We start from the raw sequence: 24,286 nt of genomic DNA, 5'->3' as shown, positions 1-24,286 counted from the left end.
AGGGTCTGACTCTTTTTTTTTTTTTTAAGAGTTTATTTATTTATTTGACAGCCAGCAAGAGAGGGAACACAAGCAGGGAGAGTGGGAGAGGGAGAAGCAGGCTTCCCGCTGAGCAGGGAGCCCAATGCGGGGCTCGATCCCAGAGCACCAGGATCACGCCCTGAGCTGAAGGCAGACGCTTAACCGCTGTGCCACCCAGGCGCCCCATGACCTGACAAGATTCTTGCTGAAGGCAGGCTAGGACGATCAGACATCACCCAGGGAGTGGGGGGCGGGGGATGAGAAACCTGATCAGATGTGGAGGGAAAGCAGCTACCAAGGGGGGGGGGTTTCCGGTTAAACTCACTTAGGAGGATACTTGCCAAAACTGGGCAAAACAAACATGAACACAGAAGTCCAAAACTCCAGCCTCACAGGCAGCCTAGGTCGAGTCCAGTCAGTGAGAGAATCTCCATCAGTAAATAAAAATGTGATGGTGAGGAATGTTCAGGCGCAAGAGCAGAGAGCGCCCTCTCTCCCCGCCACTCCCCAGGCTGGGGTTAAAAACAAGGAACTGGATTGTCTGTTTCTACTCCAGGCACCGCGTGCAAAGTTCAGCTCTGCTGCTCTGCTGTTCATTCTGTTTTCCACCACATGTTGGCATCATCCTCAGGCTGGCGCCAAGATGGCTGCTGTATTCCAGCCATCGCAACCAGACCCAGACCCGGAAAAACAGACCACCATGTCCTGGGTGAACTTCCCCAGCAGCCTCTTCTCCAGTGTCATTGGCCAGCATCGCCCACTGCTCAACCAATCCCGAGCCAAAGGAAGGGGACTGCCTGGGAGGCTTGGACCAGTCAGGACCTGCCCTCTGGGGCTGGGGAAAAACCCATAGGAAGGCTGCTGAACAGATGACAGAAGCTGGACCTCTGGTATTTATTAGCAGTGACACTCTCTGGGCAGTTGGAAGGTGGGTGAATTTTACTCTCTTCTTTTTGAGATCATACTATCTAAATTTTCTGTATTACACCTTGACTTTTCTTTTAATAATGCAAAGTCATTATTGGAGAGACAGAGACAGAAAGAGAGAGAAGCTTCAGCACCTGGAAAATTCAGAATAACTGGTTTTGCTTTATGAGCTGCCTAGCACTGCTTACCTCTAGAGCCTTTGCTCCAGGGCTTAGTGGTGATAATGGATCAGAATCCCTCTAACCCCTTAAACTCCACTCCTGCTGCACAACTAAATTCCCAGCAAAATGAGGCTGGTTTGGGCAATCTTGTTGCGGCCCAAACTTGGAGCTCTCTCCCCTAGGCGGCTCCACTTGGAAACAATGGCTGGGTTTGCAACAATCTCTCTCTCAAGCAGATAGACAGGAAATTCCAAAAACGCAGCCCGAAGGATTGAGGGTAGATCCCTGTGAACACTACAGTAAACATCATACAGAACCTTCCAGGCACTAGGGGCCTTTCAGGAGGTGGGGGGTCGGTAACTCCCCAGAGAAAATGCACTTCCCTTGAGCAGGGTAGCAGAGGGGAAGGGAGGATTCAGGGGGTTGTTCAAGTCCAAAGACAAGGCCAACACGTCCACGAGACAGCTGTTGCCTGCTTGCCGAGCCTCGTGTGCGAGCAGCATCTCCTTACCCCCTCCCAGTAGCCCCGCGAGGTGGGGATGCTTGTCCCCATTCTCCAGAGGAGGAAGCCAAGCCTCAGAGAGGCGAAGTCATTTGCTGCCAAGATCCCAAAGCCGAGTGGTGGCAGAGCCAGGCTGAGTCAGGCTCACCAGCTCGCCACAGGGCTGGGCTGGACTCTGCTATTGCTCAGCCCGCCTGGGCCATGATCAAAGTCAAGATTTCTCTCTCACTCCAACCTGGGGACCGACCCTGGTAGATGCCATGACCTCCAGCAATCTGGTGACACACACAGGCAAACTGTTACTGACTTATGGCCCCCCAAAACTGGTGTTCTTCCCACAGACCCGGAAACCTCGCCCGGCGCTGCCCCCTTGAGATCCGTAGACAAGCGCCGTCCAACCAACAGAAGTTTCTTTGTATGGTGATGGAAATGTTCTGTAGCTGCACTCTCAAATGTGATAGCCACTGGTCCCGTGGGATAATTGATCACTTGAAAGTGACCAGGTCGAGAAACGAATTTTGAAGGCATTGAATTTTAATTAAGGGTCTATTTCAGTCACCTGAGGTGACTACTGGCTACAGTATTAGCACAACCCTAGACCCTCCATCACCTAGACCCTGTCCCAACAGAGCTCAAAATTCCAACTAATCCCTCCTTCTTCTCCAGCCTCAGCCCCTCTTGCTCAGCACGCCCTCAGCCAGGATTTTCAGTCTCCACGCCTCGCATGTGCTGTTTACCATGCTTGGTAAACCTCACCCCTCCCCTGCACCCCGCCATCTGTCTCATTGCTACTCCTACTCCAGGTCTCTGCTCAGATGTCTCCTCCTCCAGGAAGCCCTCCCTGCCTCTCAGGCTGAGTGAGGCACCCCTTTGGGCTCTCCCAGCCTCCTGGGCTCCTCCATCCCTGTGCTGATTACTCTGGATCACCATTGCCTGGGAGTGGGTCTGCTCCTCCCAACACAGACACAGAACTGTGAGCCCGCTGTGAACTGAGGACAAAGCAAGAGCTGTCTCAGTCACCACTGTGTCTGCAGCACCACCCAGCACAGCGCTGAGCATAGGGAGTGGGTGTGGGAATGAATGGATGAATGGATGAATGAATGGATGAATGAATGAATGAATGAATGAATGAATGGTGGATGCTTTTGAAAAACTGTGCTAAAAGCTTTAAAGTGAGCCAGCCACAGGTCAAGTCCCATCTCCACCTACTGGCAGACTCGCCTCCTTCCTCGAGCCTCGGTTTCCTCATCTGTGAAATGGGTGCACTTATGTGTGGTGGATGTTGGATGAGGCAGCTGTGTTGAGACTCCCTCCTGTTGTGATCACTGCTGTTGTTCCTGACAGTCACACTGGGTGGGAAGAAGAGGTTCAAGGGGATTAAGGGAGGAGTCCGGGGAAGCCCCAGGAAGGTCCCCAGTCACCCTGGAAAACTGGTTCAACCAGTGTCTGCGCCCATGCCAGAGAGCACAGGTGAAGCCTCTGGAGCCTGTGGAAAGGGGGTGCTGGGGCTCAGCCAGGCTTGGCCATGTCCGGAAGTCACCCCCAGTATCCCCACTGAGGTGGCCCACTTCAGACAGCCAGGGCCCAGCTCTCCAGCCCCGTCAGCATCTCCACAGGACACCAAGATGGAGACTCCTGAGAGGGCCCAATGCCACTTCTCGAAGGGCCTCCTGCTCTCAGATAAGGAGGAACACCCCGGGGCTGCGGGGGGACGGTGGGACTCAGCCCAGCGGCTGTGGTGTTTTCTTGGAGGAAGGGAAAGATTGCCAGGGAAGAGGAAATTATTAGAGTAAGATGGGGGAGGGGGTTGAGCTGTAGAATCAGCCCCATACCCAATTTTGGCTATGGAATTTTCTAGAATATCAGGACGAAGAGGACAAGAATTTTGTTTGTTTGTGTTTTGGGGGGAGGCGTTTTGTTCTTTTGTCCTATTTGCAATATCATACATCATCATCAAACTGCTGCTAGTGTTCACACCGGTTACTGCAAACTCAAACCCTAGGAAAAACCGTTCCTGGGAATTTACTTAGGTCAGGGTTGGGCTGCCTGGTACAAGGCCAGACCATCACAAGGACAGGAATTTATTCATATTTGTTTCCCTGCGATATCCCCCGTGCCTAGAAATCTAGGGAATTTTAGACAGATACTATATAATTGGTACTGCGGTATAAATAATAGGCGTTCTGTAAGTATTGGCTAGATGGACGGATGAATGAATTCAGAGAGTCCACCTGTTTCAGGGCAGACCACACAGCATCTCAGGGCAGAAAAATCTGCTGGACCAATGGAATAAGAAATCGGTGGCTTTCATATCTGGGCTCCCACTCCTGAACCCAGGGCGGACATCACTCATCGATCCCAGCCCTGAACAGCACTCGGAGTCCTTGTCCCCAGACGAGGACATACAGGGAGGAAACTGCTAAGGTCCGTGTCCAACGCTTCTGATCTCAGGCCACCCCTGTAACTCTCCACAGCTTCAGTGCTGGCCCTCTGGATCCCCCAAGGCTCCTGGGCTGCCCTCCGCATCCAGAAGATTCCAGAGCATCCTCAAAAGGACGAGAACCTTCTCCTGTCCGTCCAGGGCATCCCGGGCGCCTTCCAGGACTTCAACTGGTACCTGGGGGAGGAGACCAACGGTGGCGCGATGTTATTCACCTACTTCCCCGACCTCCAGCGGCCCCAGAGGGACGGCAGCGACATGGGGCAGCGTGACATCGTTGGCTTCCCCAATGGCTCCATGCTGCTGCATCGCGTCCAGCCCACTGACAGCGGCACCTACCAGGTAGCCGTCACCATCAATCCTGACTGGACCATGAGGGCCAAGACCGAGGTCCGGGTGGCCGGTGAGTGTTGCGCCGCTGCGGGAGGAAGCGGGTAGGCTCGTGCAGCCTGACGCCCGCCAGGGGCCAGGACCTGTGCAAATGCCACGTCACGTGGTTCTCACTCCTCCGTTCAACCCATACCGATTGAGCACTTGCGTGCCGGGCCCTGAAGATACCGTGTGCCCCTCACATGCGTTAACTGAGCAAATGTCTATTGAATGCCATCCTCGTGCCAGACGCTGGAGAACGCACCATCTCCCGTACTGCTCACAGGCATTAACTAATGAACTATTTATCGGGCTCCTACTGTGTGCGCGGTCCTAAGGGCTACACTGCGTTTCTCAGCCTTCGCGTCTGTCAGTCAAGTATTTATTGATGAATCCGCTCTGGGCAAAGTGCTAGAGATGGGGTGGCGGACAGGAGCAGCAGCCAACATTTCTCAGGCATTTGTCACTTGGGCCCGCTTACTCCAGAGCATAGCTTCTCAACCCGGGCATGACTAACATCTTAGACTGGCTGATTTTTTGTAGTCTAGGGCGGCTCTGGGCACTGCGGGTACTTAGCCATATCTCTGTCCTCTACCCACTAGAGGCCAGTGGCACTCGCCCTGTTGTGACAACCAAAATTGTCTCCAGACATTACCAAACGTCACCCCGGTGGAGAACCCCGGCCCTATATTAACTCCTTTGTATCTCAAAAAACAAAATAAAACAAAACAAAAAACGTATGAGGGGCACCTGGCCGGCTCAGTCGGAAGAGCATGCGACTCTTGGTCTCAGGGTCACGAGTTGGAGCCCCACACTGTGTACAGAGCTTACTTAAAAATAAATAAATAAGGGGCGCCTGGGTGGCACAGCGGTTAGGCGTCTGCCTTCAGCTCAGGGCGTGATCCCGGCGTTATGGGATCGAGCCCCACATCAGGCTCTTCTGCTATGAGCCTGCTTCTTCCTCTCCCACTCCCCCTGCTTGTGTTCCCTCTCTCGCTGGCTGTCTCTATCTCTGTCTAATAAATAAATAAAATCTTTAAAAAAAATAAATAAATAAATAAATAAATAAATAAATAAATAAGCTTTAAAATTAAATGGGGATGGGGGAGCCTGCATGGCTTAGTCCGCTGAGCGTCTGACTTCAGCTCAGGTCCTGATCTTGGGGTCCTGGAATCCAGCCCTGTGTCAGGCTCCCTGCTCAGCGGAGAGTCTGCTTGTCCCTCTGCCACCCCCCCACTTGTGTGTGCTGTCTCGCTCGCTCTTGCTCAGATAAATAAATAAAATCTTTAAAATTAAATCAAATTTAAAAACCCTATGAAATGTGATATGCCATTTACATCTCAATAGAGCTGGGGGAATAAAATAACCAGTCAACCGTCCAAGCAGACCTGCTCCTTAACCATCGTGCCCCCAGAGGACTCTGATCATTCCATTTCCTCTGTGATTTTCAGAATGTGCTCTGATGTGTCACATTCCAAACATGTCTCAGTAGGAGAGTAATTCTTCAAAGGGAGAGAGTGAAAACATACTTGTCCTTTTATCATCCAGCATCTACCACGGGGGCGGGGGGGGAGCACACAGTAAGTTCTCAGTTAATGTTTGTTGAATAAAGAAATAAATGAAAACTTTCTCTCTTTCTCTCTCTCTTTTTTTTTTTTTTTTGAAGAGAGAGTGGAGGTGTGGGTAGAGGGAGAGAGAAAATCTCGAGCAGACTCCCCCCTCGAGCACGGAGCCTGAATTGGGGCTCGATCTCATGACCGTGAGATCATGACCTGAGCTGAAATCAAGAGTCAGACGCTTAACTGACTGAGCCACCCAGGCGCCCCTGAAAGAAAACTTTCAAAATCAAAAACACCATGAGGCAGGCACCATTACTGTCTTCATTTTACAGTTGGGGAAACTGAGTCACCGGGCGTGGTAGAGCTGGGATTTGATCTCAGGAAGTCACAATACCAGAGTCTGGGAGCTTAACCACTTCTTCTCCAAGCAGAGAAAGGGGGGGTGGATAATCTCTTTACCTTCATTCATATGTGGGATGTTGATAATAAGCATGTAAATAATAAATTAAGATCATATTTCAGGAACATTCACAGTAATAGTTATCGCTAACATTACTTGGCGTTTACTACATGCCAACTGTATGTATAACTCATTTACTCCTCACTGCAGCCCTGTGAGGTGAGTGATATTATCGGATTCACTTTACAGACGAGGAAACTGAGGCACAGAGAGGTTATAATTTGCCCAGTAAAAAAAAAAAAAAAGTAAACAGGGTGATGTGATCTAAGATGGGAGGTAATCAGGGAGGCCTTGCCGAAGAAATGACATTTGAGCAGAGGAAAGGAAGGGAGCCCTGCAGGCTTCTGAGGGACAGAGTTCCTGGCAGAGGGAACAGTAAGGTCAAGGGCCCTGAGGCAAGACTAGCTTAGTGTGTCCAAAGCATAGAGACAGAAGAACGCCGCGGCTATAAGGCAGCGAGCAAGTTGGGTGTCAGGAGTTGAGGTCTGAGAGGCACACAGGGGTCAGGCTTCTTGGCTGTGGGGCGACTGAAAGAAGCCACTAGAGGTTTTAAACAGAGCACTGATCTGATTCACAATTTAACCCAGCCACGGTTGAGTGTGGGCTGAATCTCCATTCTATCCAGAAAGAAGCTGAGGCTCGGGTGGTTTAAGGCATGCCCCGAATATTAGGCATCTAGACATCAAATTGGCGACAAGGTTGGCATTCGAGTGCAGGGCCGCCTGAATGAGACCCATAGCTTCCTCTGCAGTCACTGAACAGCTTATTCACTTGTTCCTTCAGCAAAGCTTCCCCCAGTGCCTCTTCCTCAAGGTCACCTCTGCATCTGGACTGTCCCGGGCACTGCTGGGGACACAGTGCAGACGGAGACAGCTCTGGCCCTCCCGAGGCTCACAGCCCACCGGGGGAGACTGCTATTAACTAATAATCACAAAATAGATCATTATGCATAGTGCAGGGACCGTGAAGGAAAGGCGCGTGCGGGGATGATGAGAGTGTAAATCAGGGGTTAGCTGGGAGGTTGCCCTGGGAAGGTGATCCTTCCACAAAGCTTGAATGATGACTGGCAGTTCTAAGTAGAGGGGAAAGGAGCTTTGGGAGGTGTTCGAGCAGAAGGTTTGGTCTGTGCAAAGGGCCTGTGGCAGGAAGCTGTAGGTCTCATGAACTGAGCTGGCAGGAGATAGGCATGACTGAGGCAAAAGAGGAGAAGGGCATCCTTGAGGATATACTCAAGCCAAGCCTCAGGTTATAAGGACAGAAGCTCTCTGCAACTGACTCACAGTGTAGGGAGCCTTGTAGGACCCCCAGGTAGCCCCTGGGATGTGGGCTCCAGGAGCCCTGGGTTCACAGCTGTCTCCTCGGAGCCTAGAACAGCGCCAGACACACTGGTGAATAAATGAATGGGTGGGGGGCCCTTCAGAGCCATGGGCAATAGAAGTGGTCAGAAAGGCAAGTGCCCCCTCCTCCCCCAGAGGGCGCCATCTCCAGCCTCCTCTCTGCTCAGGGATTCTCCTCTTGGAGGCCAGGGATTCCTGCCAGGCCTGAACTGGGTGTCAGCCCAGGCTTCTTTGCATATTGTGAACCTCCTCTTCCAAAATGCAGAGCTAGAAAGAAAGAGTGCTGGAGAGACAGACAGACCAAGATAGAATCTAGTCGGTCCAGGGCGCCAAGGAGGCTCAGTCTGTTGAGCGTTTGACTCTTGGTTTCTGCTCAGGTCATGATCTCAGGGTTGTGGGATTGAGCCCTGCATCAGGCTCCATGCTGGGGGGGGGGGGCAAATCTGCTTGTCTCTCTCCCTTTGCTCCCTGCCCCCCCAACTCATGCTCTCTCTCCCGCACTTTCTCTCTCTCTCAAGTAAATGAATAAACAAAATCTTTAAAAATATTAATAATCTGGGGCACCTGGGTGGCTCAGTCATTAAGCGTCTGCCTTCAGCTTAGGGCATGATCCCAGCGTTATGTGATCGAGCCCCACATCAGGCTCCTCTGCTGGGAGCCTGCTTCTTCCTCTCCCACTCCCCCTGCTTGTGTTCCCTCTCTTGCTGGGGGTCTCTCTCTGTCAAATAAATAAATAAAATCAAAAAGAAAGAAAGAAAGAAAGAAAGAAAGAAAGAAAGAAAGAAAGAAAGAAAGAAAGAAAGAAGAAGAGAAAGAAAGAAAAGAAATATTAATAATCTGGTTGGTCCAACCTGGCCTGTGGTTTCCTTCACCTTGAGTGAAGGGTCCACTCCTTGTCCAAGGGGGTGGGATGAAGTAGGACAGACAAGATGGGGAGCCTGATGCCGGGGGATCACAGCGGGGAAGATGAGCAAGGACTCAACACCTGCTCTCCTCTTAGTAATCATCACAAATATATCTATTATGGATTTGTCCACCACCAATCCCCTGTGCAGAGCAGTGCTTAGCGCACGTCAGGTACTCCGTAAATCCTCGGCACTCCATCTCCCACCTGTGAGCACCTCCAAGCCAAGCACTTTGCTGACCTCACTTCATTCCATTCCCGCAAGACCCCTGGCAGGCCCTGGGATGATCCCCCATTTTACAGAAGGGCAACCAAACAGAGACCCAGAGGGCCCCCCACTGCACGGCTGGGCAAGGCAGGAAGCGAGATCCCTGCTGGGTCTGAGTTCATGTCCCTGGCCCTCGGCCACCCGGCTTTTTCCCAGCCTGAGTGGAATCCACTCCCTCGTGGGAAATGCCTTGGCTTCCAGAGGACTGAGCACAGGGAGCAGGGAAGCAGAGTGATTCAGCAAAAGGAAGAGCAAAGGAAAAGGCGGAGGGAGTGAGGCATAGGGCTGGGCGCGTCCTCATATCAGGGTGGGTCACCTCAGCAGCCAGGTCATTTCTATTCAAGGACAGCTGTGGCCCCAAATCCAGTCCCCCCGGGGGGGTGGAGGGGGGATGGACGTGGCTGGGAGCTCTTCCTCCTGTGTCCCGGGTAATTCCCACGCTTTATCTCTCTCAATCATGAAGGGATTTGGTATGCCTTTAGTGGCCAGAATAGGAGCCAAGCCCAGATGGAATGTACAGAAAAGGGCTTAATAAAGGGCATTGCAGGCTCGCAGGACCCCAAGGAAGCTGGGAACCGGAAACAAGGTGTAAACTACTTGCAGAATTCTCCTGCCAGAGCTAGCATTACCCAAGTGTCAGGCCTGGGTCCAGAACCGTTGCCTGGTGGGGGGTGGGGGCGCACAGGGAAACTGCATTCATTCAACAAACATCTATTGAGCACCTCCTGTGTACCAGGCACTGAGTGCACAGAAGGAACAGACAGAGATCTCTGCCCTCGTAGAGTTTATCTGTTGGTGGCCATGTCCCTGACCAGGGGACCTGGGTCACATGACCTGCCCCATGGGAAAAGACGCTAAGGAAGCGAGTGTCTTGCAGAACTCCCAAAGGGGAGGATTCACAGGCTTAGGGCAGACCGAAAACACAAGAAAGGCCCAGGACACATAGGTCCCCAGTGTACTGAGGAGGAAACAGAGGCTCAGAGAGGTCCCACAGCCAGTGAGCTGCCCAAACCAGGCTCGGAAGCCAGAGTGGGATCACGGTCTTTGACAGCTTGAGTCTGTTCTCCCATAAATCCAGTCGAGGGGACTTGGGGGCCTTCAAGCAACTCTGCGCGGGCTTCTCGAAGCCTTCTGGGCCCTCTGACACTGCAGGCAGTTAATGACGGAGCCCAGCACCCGCTTACCAAACGTGTGGAGGGCTTCGCACACGTCTCCTTTGTGTCCTCCTTGCCATGGCAAGATGATCCCCGTTACACAGATGGAGAAACTGAGGCACAGAGAGTTTAAGTAACTTGCCCAGGTCACCCAGCTAAGGGGCAGCGGGTGCGGGACTTCAGGCTGGCGGGCTCAGGGGCCACACTTTGAGGACTTCATTCTGCCTCATCACTAACAACCATTAACTGGCTGGTGTCATGGGTTTATATGACCTTTAATCAAATCACACCTTTCAGAGCCTCTGTTTCCCCCAAATATCTGTAAAACGGCAGCAATCACACTTCCCACCATGGATCGTTGTGAGGACTGGCTGGTAAATCCATGTGATGCTGTGGAAATCAACCAATGAGAAAAGCAAAGGCTATTTACTCAAAGCTTGCTGTAGTAAGGGAGACGGCCCCCTGGCACTTGCATTTGCGCAGGGGCTCAAAGGCAGGCAGAGGGATGGGAAAGCTTCAGAGTGGAAAAAAGAGAAGGCTTCAGCTGGGCCCTGATTGGAGGCTGTTGGCACTGGGAAACTGGAGGCGACTAGTTAGGGGGCATATTTGGCTTTCTCGGGAGCTGGTCCTAAGTTAGAAGCAGGGACAAAAATTAGGGAAGCTGTCAGTTATTAATCAAGTCCTGGCCATTTAGGGCCAGTTCTTCCAGAAGTTACTGTTTGTCTTCCTGGATTGTCACTGGAGATAGCAATCTGGCTTCCTGCAAGTCTGACTCAAAGCAGGCTGGCATCATGCTCTGTTTGTAAGAGGGTTGGTCTTCTAGGCAGCTCGCTGCAGGCTGTGGATCGGAATTCTATTTTTATATACAGACTGGCCATTGTCTGCTTTTATAATGGTCTCTCAAAGCACTTTCTCAGATGTGTTTGTATCTACTCAAAGATACACATGGAGAAATAATATGGCCCACGGAAGAAGACCCAGATGATTCTCTGTTGGTAGAACTGAGGATGGGTGGTCCCAGTGCCCAGTAAAGAGAAAAGCCAAAAAGAAACCTCTCAGTCCTGGAAGAAGAAAAGGAATGTGGGGCTCTGTTCTAGTTACTTTTTTGGCACACAACAAACTTGGTAATATAGAACAGCACCAGTTTATTATGGTCACAATTTCTGGAATCTGGAACTCAGGGCACAGCGAAGATGGGGCCTCAGAAGAGAAGACCCAAAAGGCTGAGACAGGCTCACATGCTGGAGGCTGGAATCATCCAGAGGTGTCTTCACTCAGATACGGGGAGGCTCGCCCTGGCTGTCAGCTGGAAACTAAGCTGGGGCTATCCACCAGATCTTCGTCACGTGGTCTCTCCAATGTGACTTCTTGGGCTTCCTCACAACATGGAGACTGGGCTCTTAGGGGGAGCAAGGGGAGAGCAAGTGATCCAAAAGACCAAGGCAGAAATTCTGTGGCTTCTTCTGACCCAGCCTTGGAAGGCACACAGCATCACTTACATTGTATCCTTTTGATTACCACTGAGACACTAAGATTAGCCAAGATTCAAGGGAGCGGTGTTAGATCCTTCTACCAGATAAAAGAATGGCAAGATCGTATCACAGAAGAGATCTTGTCGCAATCGACTTTGAAAAAGACAGTGATTCACAGGCTCCCTCTTTTCGAGTTCACGGTCTATGATAAAAGGCAGAAAATATAACAAGTTCTAAAAAGAGGACACTTTAATCATGTGATTCGGGCAAGGTTCTTGCTACAGCAACAGAAACCGCTTCTAGCTGATTTAAGCAGAAAAATAGATTCAAGGATCCTGAACGGCTCAGAGGTTCTCCAGGGTAGCAGGGAACCAAGCTTGGGAGGTGTTGCGTGTTAAATGCTGTCCCCTCAAAAAAGACACTGAGTCTGAACCCTCAGTACATCAGAATATAACCTTACTTAGAAGCAGCATCTTTATACAGGGCATCAAGTTAAAATGAGGTCGCTAGCTTCAGACCTAATCCAATATGACTGGTATCCTTATAAAATGGGGAAATTCAGACACGGAATGTTGTACGTGAACTTGCGGGGGTTTCGACACCATACTCTAAGGCATGTTTGAATGAACTGTCCATGCATGGAGGCTGCAAAGGAAGCTGGGAAATGTCTTTATTTCTGCCCGGCTCCAGTTCAGGGTTGTCTTTCCAAGGGAGAAGGAGACATGATTAAGGCCTTCAGGGCAGCAAGATGACTCCATGGTTCCAAAGCCTCGCAACCCCGCAGCTTGCAGAACGAGGGATCCCTTCCCCTACCCCCTCTGGACTACACCCCTTCACTTCACTCTGATTGGACCAACCTGAACCAATCAGGAAGGCCAAAGGAATGCTGAGCGCTGATTGGCTTATGTCTGAAGGGCTGCCGTTCCTGATGCAGCCACTGTGACTAGGGGTGGAATATATCAGCTAAGGGAGCCCAGCCAGAGCTGGAGGCGAGATCCGTCCCTCCTGAAGGCCTGCAGGCTTCACAATGGTGGAGGGGTGGAAGGAGCTGAGGAGACACCCACATGTCTGTAGCTGGGGCCCAGGGGTGCAGGAGTACCTGGCTCCTGGGATCCCAAACAGACCAGGTTTGGCCATTTTGCAGACAAAATCCAAAGGCAGAGAGAAGAGGGGTGGTGAAACAAGAAAGGAATATATTTCAGTGAAGCCAACCCCGGGAAGACAGCAGGCTAGCATCTCAAAGACTGTCTCCAAAGTGCTGAAAATACTTCTGGGTTTATATAAGGAAAAGGTGGGACAAAGGGCAGTGGATACATGTGGGTGGGCAGTAAAGGTCAGGTCAGTCATTGTCTTGGGGTCAGTCAGGAGGGCTCTTGCTGGCTCAGAGCGGTCCCTACTGCTTGAGGGGGTGGTTTCAGCTCTCATCACAGGATGCCTTGCACGCAATGTCTTTTCCATGAGTTAAGAGACAAGCTGGAAAGAAACACTTAATTTTTAGCAAGTACAGACTAAGGTCAGAATGGAGGTAGTTGAAGTGCTCTTTTTTTAAAATTTATTTATTTATTTGAGAGAGAAAGTGTGCGTGCAAGCAGGGGGAGGGGCAAGGGAGAGAGAGATCTCAAGCAGACCCCCTGCTGATCAGGGAGCCCAAGGCGGGGCTCGATCTCACGACCCTGAGATCATGACCTGGGTCAAAAATCCAGAGTCAGGGGCGCCTGGGTGGCGCAGTCGTTGAGCGTCTGCCTTCGGCTCAGGGCGTGATCCCGGCGTTATGGGATCGAGCCCCACATCGGGCTCCTCTGCTGGGAGCCTGCTTCTTCCTCTCCCACTCCCCCTTCTTGTGTTCCCTCTCTCGCTGGCTGTCTCTCTACGTCAAATTAATAAATAAAATCTTTTTTAAAAATATTTTTAAAAAATCCAGAGTCAACATTTAACAGACTGAGCCCCCCAGGCACCCCTGAAGCACTCTTTCATATCCTGTCTACCAACACAAAACAGCTAATTGCAAAATTAAGCGAGTAAGCTATGAAGGAAATGCCTATCGGGAGTCTCCTTGGCCTGGGATTGTCAGAGAAGGCTCCCAGAAGGAGCCGGGAATGGAAAAGTGAGCAGGAGTTATATAGAGTGTGTGGAGAAGAGCATTCCAGGCAGAGGGAACAGCATGGGCACAGGCTGGGTGGCCCAGAGTGTGGAAGGGAGCTGTGGGTGATGGAACTCCATGGGTGGACAGGGCTGCAGGGGCCAGTGCAAGCAGATCCAGGAGAAGGGGCTCGATGCTGTAGGAAGACTGGGCAACAGGGTCGGGGTGGAGCAGACAGGAAGTGGGCAGGGGGCTCCTTGAGTCAGCCAACCCGGCCTCGGCCCTGCCGAGTCGCTCACAGAAGCCACTGAATTTCCACTTGCTGTTGTGAGGATTCAAAAATGTAGAAGGCGGAGGCGCCCGGCTGGCTCAGTTGGTAAAAGATGAGACTCTTGTTCTCCGGGTTTTGAGTTCAAGCCCCATGTTGGGTGTGAAGCTTACTTTAAAATAAGTAAATAAATAAATAAATAAATAAATAATAAAAAGGTAGAAGGTGCAGAAGTTGCTAAGTTCCAGAGTCTGGAAGAGGGGCTGCCTTCTATCCCCTGCCCAAATGCAACCCCTCTGGGCCTTGGTGTTCACATCTGCAAAATGGGCCTGACTTAGCCACCTCCCCAGGCTGTGGGGGCAACGACCACATAGGCTCAGACACAGCCTATCCTCTTCCTCCCTGTGAGAAGAGTACATTTTAAAATGGGTTTCAGACACTTTGAACCAATAAAGTTTTAGGGAAATGGATGAACTAGGCAAATATTGATTGATTTAATTACACACACACACAAATACCTATATATATGTATACATATGTCTATATGGTGACACTCTAGTCCATTTGGAAATACCGGCCTTCACTCCAGTCATGCAGAGCCTGGTACAGTTCCTTCCCATCCTTCGGGGGCTCCTGGGACACAGGCCCTTCCTTTGGAAGCCACACACAGTGGTCATTAGGACCTCAGGTGGCCCAGGTGTAATCCCAGCACTGCACCTACTGTGAGCCCTTGGGCAGGTTAGCTCACCTCTCTGTGCCTCAGTTTACTCATCTTTAAAATGGCACACATCCTACTTTGTTGGATAATTGAAAGAACAGTGTGTGTGCGTGTGTGTGTGTGTGTGTGTGTGTGTACAAACTCATTCGAACTTCACAAGAACCCTACAAGGTAGATACTCTGATTGTCCCCATTTTGCAAACGGGAAGAGACATGGAGAGGTTGAGTAACGTGCCCAGGGACTTGAACCCCAGCATTCTGACCTCAGAGTCTACAAGCTTAGCTGACAAGAAGGGTTGGGATATAACAGGTGTTCAGCTTGATACTAAAGGCTGGAGGTCCTCATGGTGGGGGTAGGAAGTCAAGTAGGCTTTGTCCCAAACCTGGCAGGTAGTGTTTGAGAACCCCACGCATCGAGACCCTATGTCCCCCACAAAACAGGGCGTGGAACTGCATCCTTTCCCTAGAAGGATGGAGGTATCAGTCAACTGAGGAGAGAAAAAGCAGGCAGGTGGGGTGAGGTGAGGGAGTGTGTCAGGAGATAGGTTTCAGATGTGCCAAAGATGGGAGGAAATCTTGGGGAAGCAGAGATTGTGAGGTGGGCTGAGCCGAAGAATTCCACCCGGGGACGTTGAGTTTCATGTGCAGCAGAATCAACCGGACAGCTGGATGCTCAGCTCTGAAAAGCAGGAGAAAGCTCCAGGCTGGGAAAGGAAAGCGCACATCAGTGCTCTCTGGACAGTCACCGACGCAGGGGTGAGGGGAGTGGGGAGACCCTTCCAGGACATCTCACAGGCCTCTCTTTCTCTCTCGTACCCCTCAGAAAAGCTGAAGGAGCTGCCCATTACACAGCTGCCCGTGAGTGCTGGGATCATGGCCACCATCCTGATCGGGTCCCTTGCTGCCGGGTCCCTCTTCATCGGGTTCATTGCCCATCTCCTGTTAACAAGAGGCTGGAGGGGCCAGAGCCACGGGTACAGGGGCCCCAGGCCTCTCTCCCCTTCCCTCTGTCTTCTTCCCCACCCCTTGGGTCCCACGGATTGATTCTTCCATGAGTCATGTCATCCGACTCACACCCAATCTCATCAGATCTCGGAACTCTCGAGGTGAAAACGACCTTCTATCCTGTATTAGACAGAATTCTGCACTGCAAGGAACAGAAACCCTACTTTTGAATGGGCTTAAAAAAAGTAGAAAGTTTTTTCGGCCCTGCATGGCTGGATCCAGGGCCTCGATTTTGTCAGGAGACTCCTCCATACACCCCTCGACTCTGCTTTTCTCTGGTGGCTTCCTTCTCGGGCAGCAGTGTGGCATGATAAGCTGGCTCCCAGTAGCCCCAGGCTTCCATCCACAGAGGGAAGGCAGCACCCCGCTCCCAACATGTCCAACAGAAGCCCCGCGGCTGCTTCTCACTGGCTTGACTCAAATCGCATGTCCTTACACAGACCGACCACTGCGGCCAAGTGCTGGAATACCCCGATTGGCCAAACCTGGGCTATTTGCAGAGCTCCGGGGTCAGAGAACAACCCAGCTCCACGTGACTAAAGGGATTCAGGGTGGGGAGGGGTTCCCCCCACCAAAAAAAACCCAACCAATCAAACAAACAAAAAAAACCCACAACAACAACAACAACAGACGCTGTTGCCAAAGAACCGGAGTGGACGGTGCGCAGGCAGAGGCCTCGGATGGTGCCGACTTCTGTCTGGGGGAGAGAGGCAGGGGCCTATTTTTCCCAAGAAACAGTCTATTCGTGGAAGATTCGTTTCTTGTGAGATCAGCCTCTTCAGAACTTTGTCTCCTGACTTGGGTTCTGAGCTGCTTGCAAATGTGCCATTTTTCTGCTCTCCCTAATCCCCGGGAAATGGAGGCAGCAACCTTTTCTCCTCCACCTGCTCCTTTATTTTTGCAACTTTTCTACAAGTCTGAAATATTTCCAAAGACAAATTCCTTTTCCTATTCTCTTTGTAGCCTTCTGACTGTGGCAAGAGAATATCTCGATCTGGTTCTAGTCAGCCTTTAAGGTCCTTCTAACACTTGCTAGCTTTTCCCCCCAGAGAGAAAACCAAGAACCCAATCGAGCCCCAGATTTAACCCATTGTTTGGCTTTCCTTCATTTTCCCCATCACTTTCTACTTACGTCTGGTTTCATTACAATATGGCAGCTTCCGACTGTGTCCTGCTTCAGCTCTCACCCCCACCGTCTGTTCCGCATTCAGCAGCCAGAAAGATCCAGTGAAAATCAGTCAGCTTGGGTCCCTCAGAGTCGAGGCCAAAGTCTTCACCATGGGCACAAGACCTAGCTTGACCTGCTGCCCCCCTCTGACCTCACCTCTCCTCCCTCTCTCCCTCACACTCTCTGTCCCAGCCATATTCTTCTCTTTGCTGTTCCTCTGCTGTTCCTGCTCCTGCCCCAGGGCCTTTGCACAGACTGTTAGAACTCTCTTCCCATGATTTCTGAAAAGCTGGTCCCCTTGCTTGCACCAGGCCTTTGCTCAAATGTCACCTTCTCCATGACCCCCCCCACCATCCTACTTGAAACTGCACCCACACCCCCTCCACCCTCTGCCTCTTTCCATCCTCATTTTCCTGTAGCACTTTTCACTCCCTGACATTCTACTGCCAGTCATTTTTTGTTCTCTCTCTCTCTCTCTCTCTCTCTCTCTCTCTCTCTCTCTCTCTCCTAGAGTGCCCACTCCAGGAAGCCAGGGGTCTTTGTCTGTTTTATTCTCAGCTGTGTCCCCAGTGGCTTCAACAGGACCCAGCCCATGGTCCATGTTCTGTAAATACGTGTTTAGTGAATTAATGAATTTGCGGCAGTGATGTCAAGTGTACTTTTTAAATAAATGTATTCAAATGAGCTGATGCAAAGAACAATGTTAAGGAAATCGAGAAACAGGTGGCTGGAGCAGACTCATTTAGATGGTCTGCCTAAATACTGACATTAGGGAAATGCTACTCGTTGGCATACGGTGGCAGCTGGGGAAACTGAGGAAGGGCTCTGTGGCTGGAGATTATGGGAGAAGAGGCGGGGATAGGGCAGGTCTTGTCCTAGTTCACTCTGAAGCAGGCACCATCTCTCTCTCTGATGGACTGATGGGCTCTCCAGTTTCTCTGAGTCTCTCTCCACCCACCTGAGCAGCTTACTGCACTAATATTGGTTCTCTCCATGCGTCCCCAGGAGGACACCCCCAGAGAAGCCAGAGGCCCGCCCCAATCACAATGCTGGTAAGCCAGAGGTCCCGGTGGGTGGCTAGTGGCCCTCCTCCCCGCTCCTTCCTCTTCTCCCCGCTAGCCACATGCACGCTTGCCTTCTCCCACTAGGGGTCTCCCAATCACTTGCCCCATCCAGACGGGGGGGGGGGGGGGGGGGGGCAGACTCAGCCCATAGATGCCAAGTACAGCACTCACCCCAAACCTGCTTTTCCTCCTCTTCTCAGTGGCTGGCACATCCAGTCCTGGTGGTTCCACTCCCGGGTCCCCACACCCAGCTCCTTGCTGGGGTCCCCACCTCCAGGCTGGCCTCTACCCCATCCCCAGGCAGAGTGCTTCTAAAACTCTCGCCCTGTCACTCCTCTGCTCAGAGGCCCTCCATAACTCCCCAGGGTCCTTAGGACAAGTCAGCCTCCTTAACATGGCTCTCTAGACCCCCATAAACTGGTCCCCACTGTCTTTCCTGGCTTCATCTCCCACATGTAACATTCCCACCCTCAAAAACAAAACAATATAGGGGCGCCTGGGTGGCACAGCGGTTAAGCGTCTGCCTTCCGCTCAGGGCGTGATCCCGGCGTTATGGGATCGAGCCCCACGTCAGGCTCCTCTGCTATGAGCCTGCTTCTTCCTCTCCCACTCCCCCTGCTTGTGTTCCCTCTCTCGCTGGCTGTCTCTATCTCTGTCAAATAAATAAATAAATCTTTAAAAAAATATATAAAATAAACTACATATATATATAATCCAGGCAGACCAAATATATCACAGCTCCTCAAACATAGCAGGCTACCTCCCACCAGCCACTCCCTCCTGCTTTTGCATAGCTCTCGCTTCTCTTTCCAGTCTCAGATGTGGCCTCCTCCAGGAAGCCCTCCCTGACTCCCATCCAGGAGCCCTCTGGGCTCCCCCACTCAGCCCTACCCACTATGGGTCATACCTATCTGGGGACAGATCTGTCACCCCCACTGGACTGTGAGCCCCGGGAGGGCGGGGCCAGCGCTACCTCAGTCTCTGCTGTTTCCCCAGCACAGGGCTGGGCAAGGAGAGGGATTTGCACAAATGTTAGCTGAATAAATAACCACTGACAGCAGCCAGCGTGGGTCTGTGGGCCGCGTGTCAGCCAGCTCCTCCCTTGTCCTCTGCTTCAGGTGACCAGAACATCTACGAAGTGATGCCGTCTCCGACCTTCCCGGTGTCTCCACCCGGTGACACGGGGTCCATGAGCACCTCCATGGTGAGTCCCACCCCCTTTGGCTCCTAGCACCTTGTCCCACACTTGGGGAACACGACTCAGCCCCCAGCCCCCGGGGTGCTCCCTACTTCAAAACCACCAGGAAAAGAGACTGGAAGGACACAACATAAGGCGCATTTGTCCCTGGGCCGTGGAGCTGCGGGGTAGGGTATTTTCTCTCTTCCCCTTGTCTGTAGTTTCTACACTGAGCAGATATTCTCTTTATAATTGGGTGGGAAGGGATGATAATAAGAAGAATTCAAATGAATAAGAGGAGAAATTTTAAAAACCGAGAGGAAAAGCTTAGAGCCATAGGCGTGCGTGGGAGGTGGAGGGTTCAAGGGGGTCATGGTCAGAACACCGGCCACGCCACCGGCAGACTCAGGAAGGGGTGATGGGGACTTGGAATCTGGGTCTGTCCTCACAGTAAAGGTCAAAAGTGGGAGGGTGTCCCGATGCCGCGGCCTGGCTCACCCGCGCTCTTCCCTTGCAGCCCCTGCCCCAGCAGCAGCCGGAGCCAGAGAACCACCCTACCAGGTGTGGAGCTGGGGCGCGGGAGGGGTCCTGATGGGCGAGTGGGTGGGGCCGTCCTCACCGACCTTCCGCCAGCTCTCAGGGTCTGTAGCTCCCTTTGGAAGCACAGCACAGCCTCTCCCCTCCCGGAGTTGTACCTTCCTCCTTCTCAGAGGCATTCCAAGGCTGCGTATTTGCGCAAGAGGAAACGGAGCCCAGAGAGGGAAGGCCGGCGCCCAGGGTCACACAGCAGGCCAAGTCGGACCCCCCTGCAGAGGCCTCTTCCTGGGCCTGGGTCCCAGCCCCTCTCTGTCCCCTCCTGTCTGCCCTTGGATCTCTGTGCCTGTGTGTCTGTCTACTTTTCTCTGCATTTCTCTACACCTCTCAGGGTGTCTACTGATCTTGCTCTCATTCTCTGGCTCCCCACATCCTTTTATCTTTCCCTCTCTCTCTTCACCCATCTTTGTTTCTTTCTTTTTTTTTTTTAAAGATTTTATTTATTTATGTGACAGAGAGAGAGACAGCCAGCGAGAGAGGGAACACAAGCAGGGGAGAGGGAGAGGAGGAAGCAGGCTCCCAGCTGAGGAGCCCGATGTGGGACTCGATCCCAGAACGCCGGGATCACGCCCTGAGCCGAAGGCCAGACGCTTAACGACTGCGCTANCCGGTGCCCGGTGCCTCCCCCTTCCACCATTCTCTCCAGATGCGTTCTCCCCACGTCCCTCAGCCTCTGCCTGGCTCCCCCAACCCCAACTCTGACCCCCACCCACAACCCCTCTCTTCCCTCCCCCCCCAGGACCTGCTGAACCCCGACTCTGCCCCTTACTGCCAGCTCATGCCAACCCCCTGAAGAGGTCCCAGGCTGCTGGAAGAGCGAAAGCCTCAGCCCTCCCCGGGGGGCCTGATGCCCCCAGAGAAGCCACACCAGAGACCCCACAGGACTAGGCCACCACAGCCTGGGGGCCAACAAGGCGGATTCAAATGAGGACTCAGCACGGCATCCGGCATCTGGCGGGGGCAAGAGCTCATGACGGGCCCAGCTCCTCTCTGACCCTCTGAGTATATAACCCGCCTTCAAGTCTGGTCCGTCCGGCAAGCTGGCCTGGGCTTCATGCCTGGGAAAGGCAGGCTCTTGCCTTCTCCTAACCCAAAGTACCCCACACACACACTGGATATTTGGGGGTGAGGAGGGTGGTCTCAGGCCTGCCTCAAGCCAGACCTCACAGGCTCCTACTTGCTGGGCTCTTGTCCTCCCACAGCGCCCCACCCCTGCTCCCTGCTGGTCCTTGGAGCCCCTTCACCTGGGGACAAGGCAGCCCCCCCACCACACAGGCCCCAAAGGATAAAGCACATGGCCGGGAGGGCCAGCCTCCCAGGCCTGTGGCCCCTAGTGACAGTCCTGGCCAGTGACCACAGCTGTCAGACCCTTCCCTGCTTGAGATTCAGTCTCTCCACACCTGTAGCCAATTTCTGCCTGTCGCCCCCTACTCTGAATCTCACCAAGGCCCTGAGGGCAGCCGCTCCCCTCCCTACCCCCACCCAACTCCGACCCNACCCCCACCCCCACCCCGGTCCCAAATGCGGGCCCAGTCTGTTGCCCCTTAATTTATTCACGCATTTGGCATAAGTAAGCTGTGTGTTTTGCACGGTGCTGGATCCTGCGGCTTTGGGAGGGAACAAAACAGACAAAAACCATTCTCCTAGAGGGATGCTGTGGCGGAGGAGAGAGTCAGCAATCGAAGTAACTAACATACGTGGTGTGCTGGGTGGTGATAAGAAGAGGAGGGGAAATGAAGAGAGAAGGGGGTTGGGAGTGTGGAGGACTGTGATTTTAGATAGGAAGGGCAGAGTAGGCCTCTCAGAGAAGATGACGAGGAGCAAAGACCTAAAGGAGGAGAGACTGGAAGCCATGTAGGGATCTGGAGGGAGAGCATTCCAGGCAGAGGATGTGGCAAGTGCAAAGGCCCTGAGGCAGGAGCATGCCTGGGGAGTTCAAGCAGCAGCAAAGAGGCCAGGGTGGTGGGAGCAGAGAAAGGAGGGGGAAAGGGTGGGAGGTGAGGTCAGGGAGATGGGGAGCAGCAGACAGTGCAGGGCCCAGAGTCCCCCCACATAAGTCACAGCAGACTGTTGCTTTTGCTCTGGGAGCTGAAAATAAAGACTGTGTGGCAGGCTGAATAATAAAGTTGTCTATGTGCTAATGCCCATGAATGTTACCTTACGCAGCAAGAGGGACTTGGCAGGTGTGACTGGGTGAAGGATCCTGAGATGGGGAGAATATCCTGGATGAGCCCACTGGGCCCGAAATAGAATCACAGGGGTCTTTGTGAATGGGACCCTGGGGAGAGAGAGTCAGCGAAGGAGCTGTAAGAAAGGAGGCAGAGACTGGAGGGATACCAGACTTTGAAGATGGAAGAAGGGCGCCAAAGCCAAGGCCCAACAGAGTCAGAGTGAAGTGATGGGAGAAAGATTTCATGGGCCCTTGCTGGCGTTGAAGACAGAAGGAGGCCACGAGCAAAGCCCAGAAGCTGGAAAGGGCAAGAACACAGATTCTCCCCTAGAACCTCCAGAAAGCACCCCAGCCCCGCCGACACCTTGATTCGGGCCCAGTGAGACCCATTTTGGACTTCTGACCTCCAGAACTGTAAGCGAATAAATTCGTATTGTTTTAAGCCATGGTGCACTTGTGGCAACTTGTTACAGCAGCCACGGGAGTTAATAGAGAGGATGAGGAAGAATTCACAGGAAGGGAAGTTGCATCTCTTGCTGACTCAGTATGCAAGTACTCCCTGTAAGGATTTCTCCAGCCCCAGACCTCTCAGGACACCCTGATCTCCTGGGCCCCTGATCTCCGGCTTCTGAGAAGGTCAACCAGGTCAAGGCATGGGCAGGGTTAGCCGCTCCAGTGCAGAGTATTTGCCTGCCTTCCTCTCCTCTTCTCCAGCAGCCCCCTCATCAAACCCCAGTATCTGTTCTCTCCTTTTCCTCAGTAATAGGGTTTTGAACCAAGTGTGTGCCTCCGGAGCATAAAAACTACATTTCCCAGATTGCCTTGCAGCTCAACATGGCCATGTGACTAATTCCTGGCCAATGGGATGTGAGCAGAAGTGGCCACTGCACACAGTCCTCGAACCACACCCTTAAAGGGAGAGCGTTTCCCCTTCCCAGAGGCTGAAGATGTGGTGGTGAGAGCCATCTGGGATCCCAGGGACAGGTTGCACAGAGCCAGGTTAGAGAGAGCTGGGGCAGGGACAGCTGGGGCAGGACAGACCCACCACGCCAGGTTAGATAAGTTACCTGAGAGATAAGGACTCCTCTCTTGTGCAAGCTACAATTACTTTGGGATTCTTTGCATCCACCTCCTTCTAGATCTTCATTAATACAACCCCCACCTTTGAGACGACAGTATTTTTTCAAGAGTGAGCTCTCTGAGTCTGACTGATTGCTCACTTAGCATCAAACCCGATATGGACTGAATTGCATCCCCCAAAATGTGTATGTTGAAGCCCTAACCCTCCCTGTGACTGTATTTGGAGATACGACCTTTAAAAATGGAGGGGACACAGCAAAGCATGCAGGCTTTTAAAGGCTTTCACCCAGAAGTGACACTCCCACTCACATCGCCTGGGCCAAAGGAAGGCACATGATACAATCTAATGTCAAGAGCACTGGGCAGGTGCAATGCTACCATGTATTCAGAACAGGGGAAACAGGGCGCCTGGGTGGCTCAGTTGGTCGAGCGTCTGCCTTTGGCTCAGGTCATGATCTCAGGGTCCTGGGATAGAGTCCCGAATGAGGCTCCCTGCCCAGTGGGGAGTCTGCTTCTCCCTCTGCCCCTCCCTCTGCTCATGCTCTCTCTCGCTCTCTCTCTCTCTCTCATACTCTCTCTTTCTCAAATAAATAAATAAAATCTAAAAAAAGAAAAGAAAAGAAAAGAATAGAGAAAACCAATATGTAGGAACAGCCCGATCATTACACCATCATGACTCACACCAGAGCCCACATTCTCAACCACTATGTCTCCCTGAAAGAACTTCAGGAAGACCTGCTCTCCTCCACCTCTTCATTCAATGACTCACTCATTCATTCGTCCAGCAGGTGCTGGGCTAGGGTAATAGGCATGGCTGGGGGAAGAAATGCACGGAACCAAAAGACATTTAGAACAAAACATTGACAGAATTTGGTCCTGGATTAGATGTTGGGGATGGCGGAGAAGGGTGTGTCATTCATCAGCTCAACAAACATTTATTGATCACCTGCTGTGTGCAGTTCTAGGCTCTGAGGAGACAGTCAAGGACAAAACAGAGATCCTTGCCCTCAGACAACTGACAACAAATGGCATCAAACATAATTTCCAAGGGAAATGAAGGAGAATGAGCAGGTGCCGAGAAAGCCAGGGTGCTTCCCCCCCTCCCCTCGCCGCCGCCGCCCTGTGCTTGGCTTGCCAACGGGAAGCAGGGGCAGTGGCAGCATTCACAGAGCGAGAGGGCCAGGTTTGCAAGGAGGGAAAACGTGTCCACACGAAAACTGGTACACACATGTTCACAGCGCTGCTCCTAATAGCCAAAAAGTGAAAAGCACCCAAACGTCCATCCGCGGATGAATGGAGAAACAAAACATGGTGTTTCCAGACAGTGGGATAGAATCCGGCCATAAGTAAGGACCGAAGTACTGAGCCACACGACAACGTGGATGAAC

The 24,286-nt window shown here is 52.3% G+C and overlaps 1 protein-coding gene and 1 non-coding gene across 4 annotated transcripts; one reads left to right on the top strand and one right to left on the bottom strand.

Annotated features, from left to right (window-relative positions):
• The first annotated feature begins 127 nt into the window (after window positions 1-127).
• CEACAM19 (CEA cell adhesion molecule 19) lies at window positions 128-23,417 on the top strand. 3 transcript variants are annotated; one of them, XM_034638649.1, is made up of 6 exons: window positions 128-949; window positions 3,852-4,454; window positions 15,464-15,614; window positions 17,819-17,865; window positions 18,996-19,081; window positions 19,572-20,044. In XM_034638649.1, exons 2-6 carry the CDS (start codon window positions 4,256-4,258, stop codon window positions 19,644-19,646), a joined length of 558 nt encoding a protein of 185 aa, XP_034494540.1. In that variant the 5' UTR covers window positions 128-949; window positions 3,852-4,255; the 3' UTR covers window positions 19,647-20,044. The 3 variants fall into 3 exon arrangements, with proteins under 3 accessions (XP_034494540.1, XP_034494539.1, XP_034494541.1); XM_034638648.1 differs by having other exon boundaries at window positions 131-949; window positions 4,086-4,454; XM_034638650.1 differs by lacking the exon at window positions 128-949 and adding an exon at window positions 20,388-23,417 and having other exon boundaries at window positions 962-4,454; window positions 19,572-19,615.
• Window positions 3,538-3,677, bottom strand: LOC117795324. Its single transcript, XR_004619297.1, has one exon.
• Window positions 23,418-24,286: the final 869 nt, after the last annotated feature.

Source organism: Ailuropoda melanoleuca, chromosome 12 (assembly GCF_002007445.2).
Source record: "Ailuropoda melanoleuca isolate Jingjing chromosome 12, ASM200744v2, whole genome shotgun sequence".
Lineage (NCBI taxonomy): Eukaryota > Metazoa > Chordata > Mammalia > Carnivora > Ursidae > Ailuropoda > Ailuropoda melanoleuca.
This window is presented reverse-complemented; position numbering and strand designations above follow the sequence as displayed.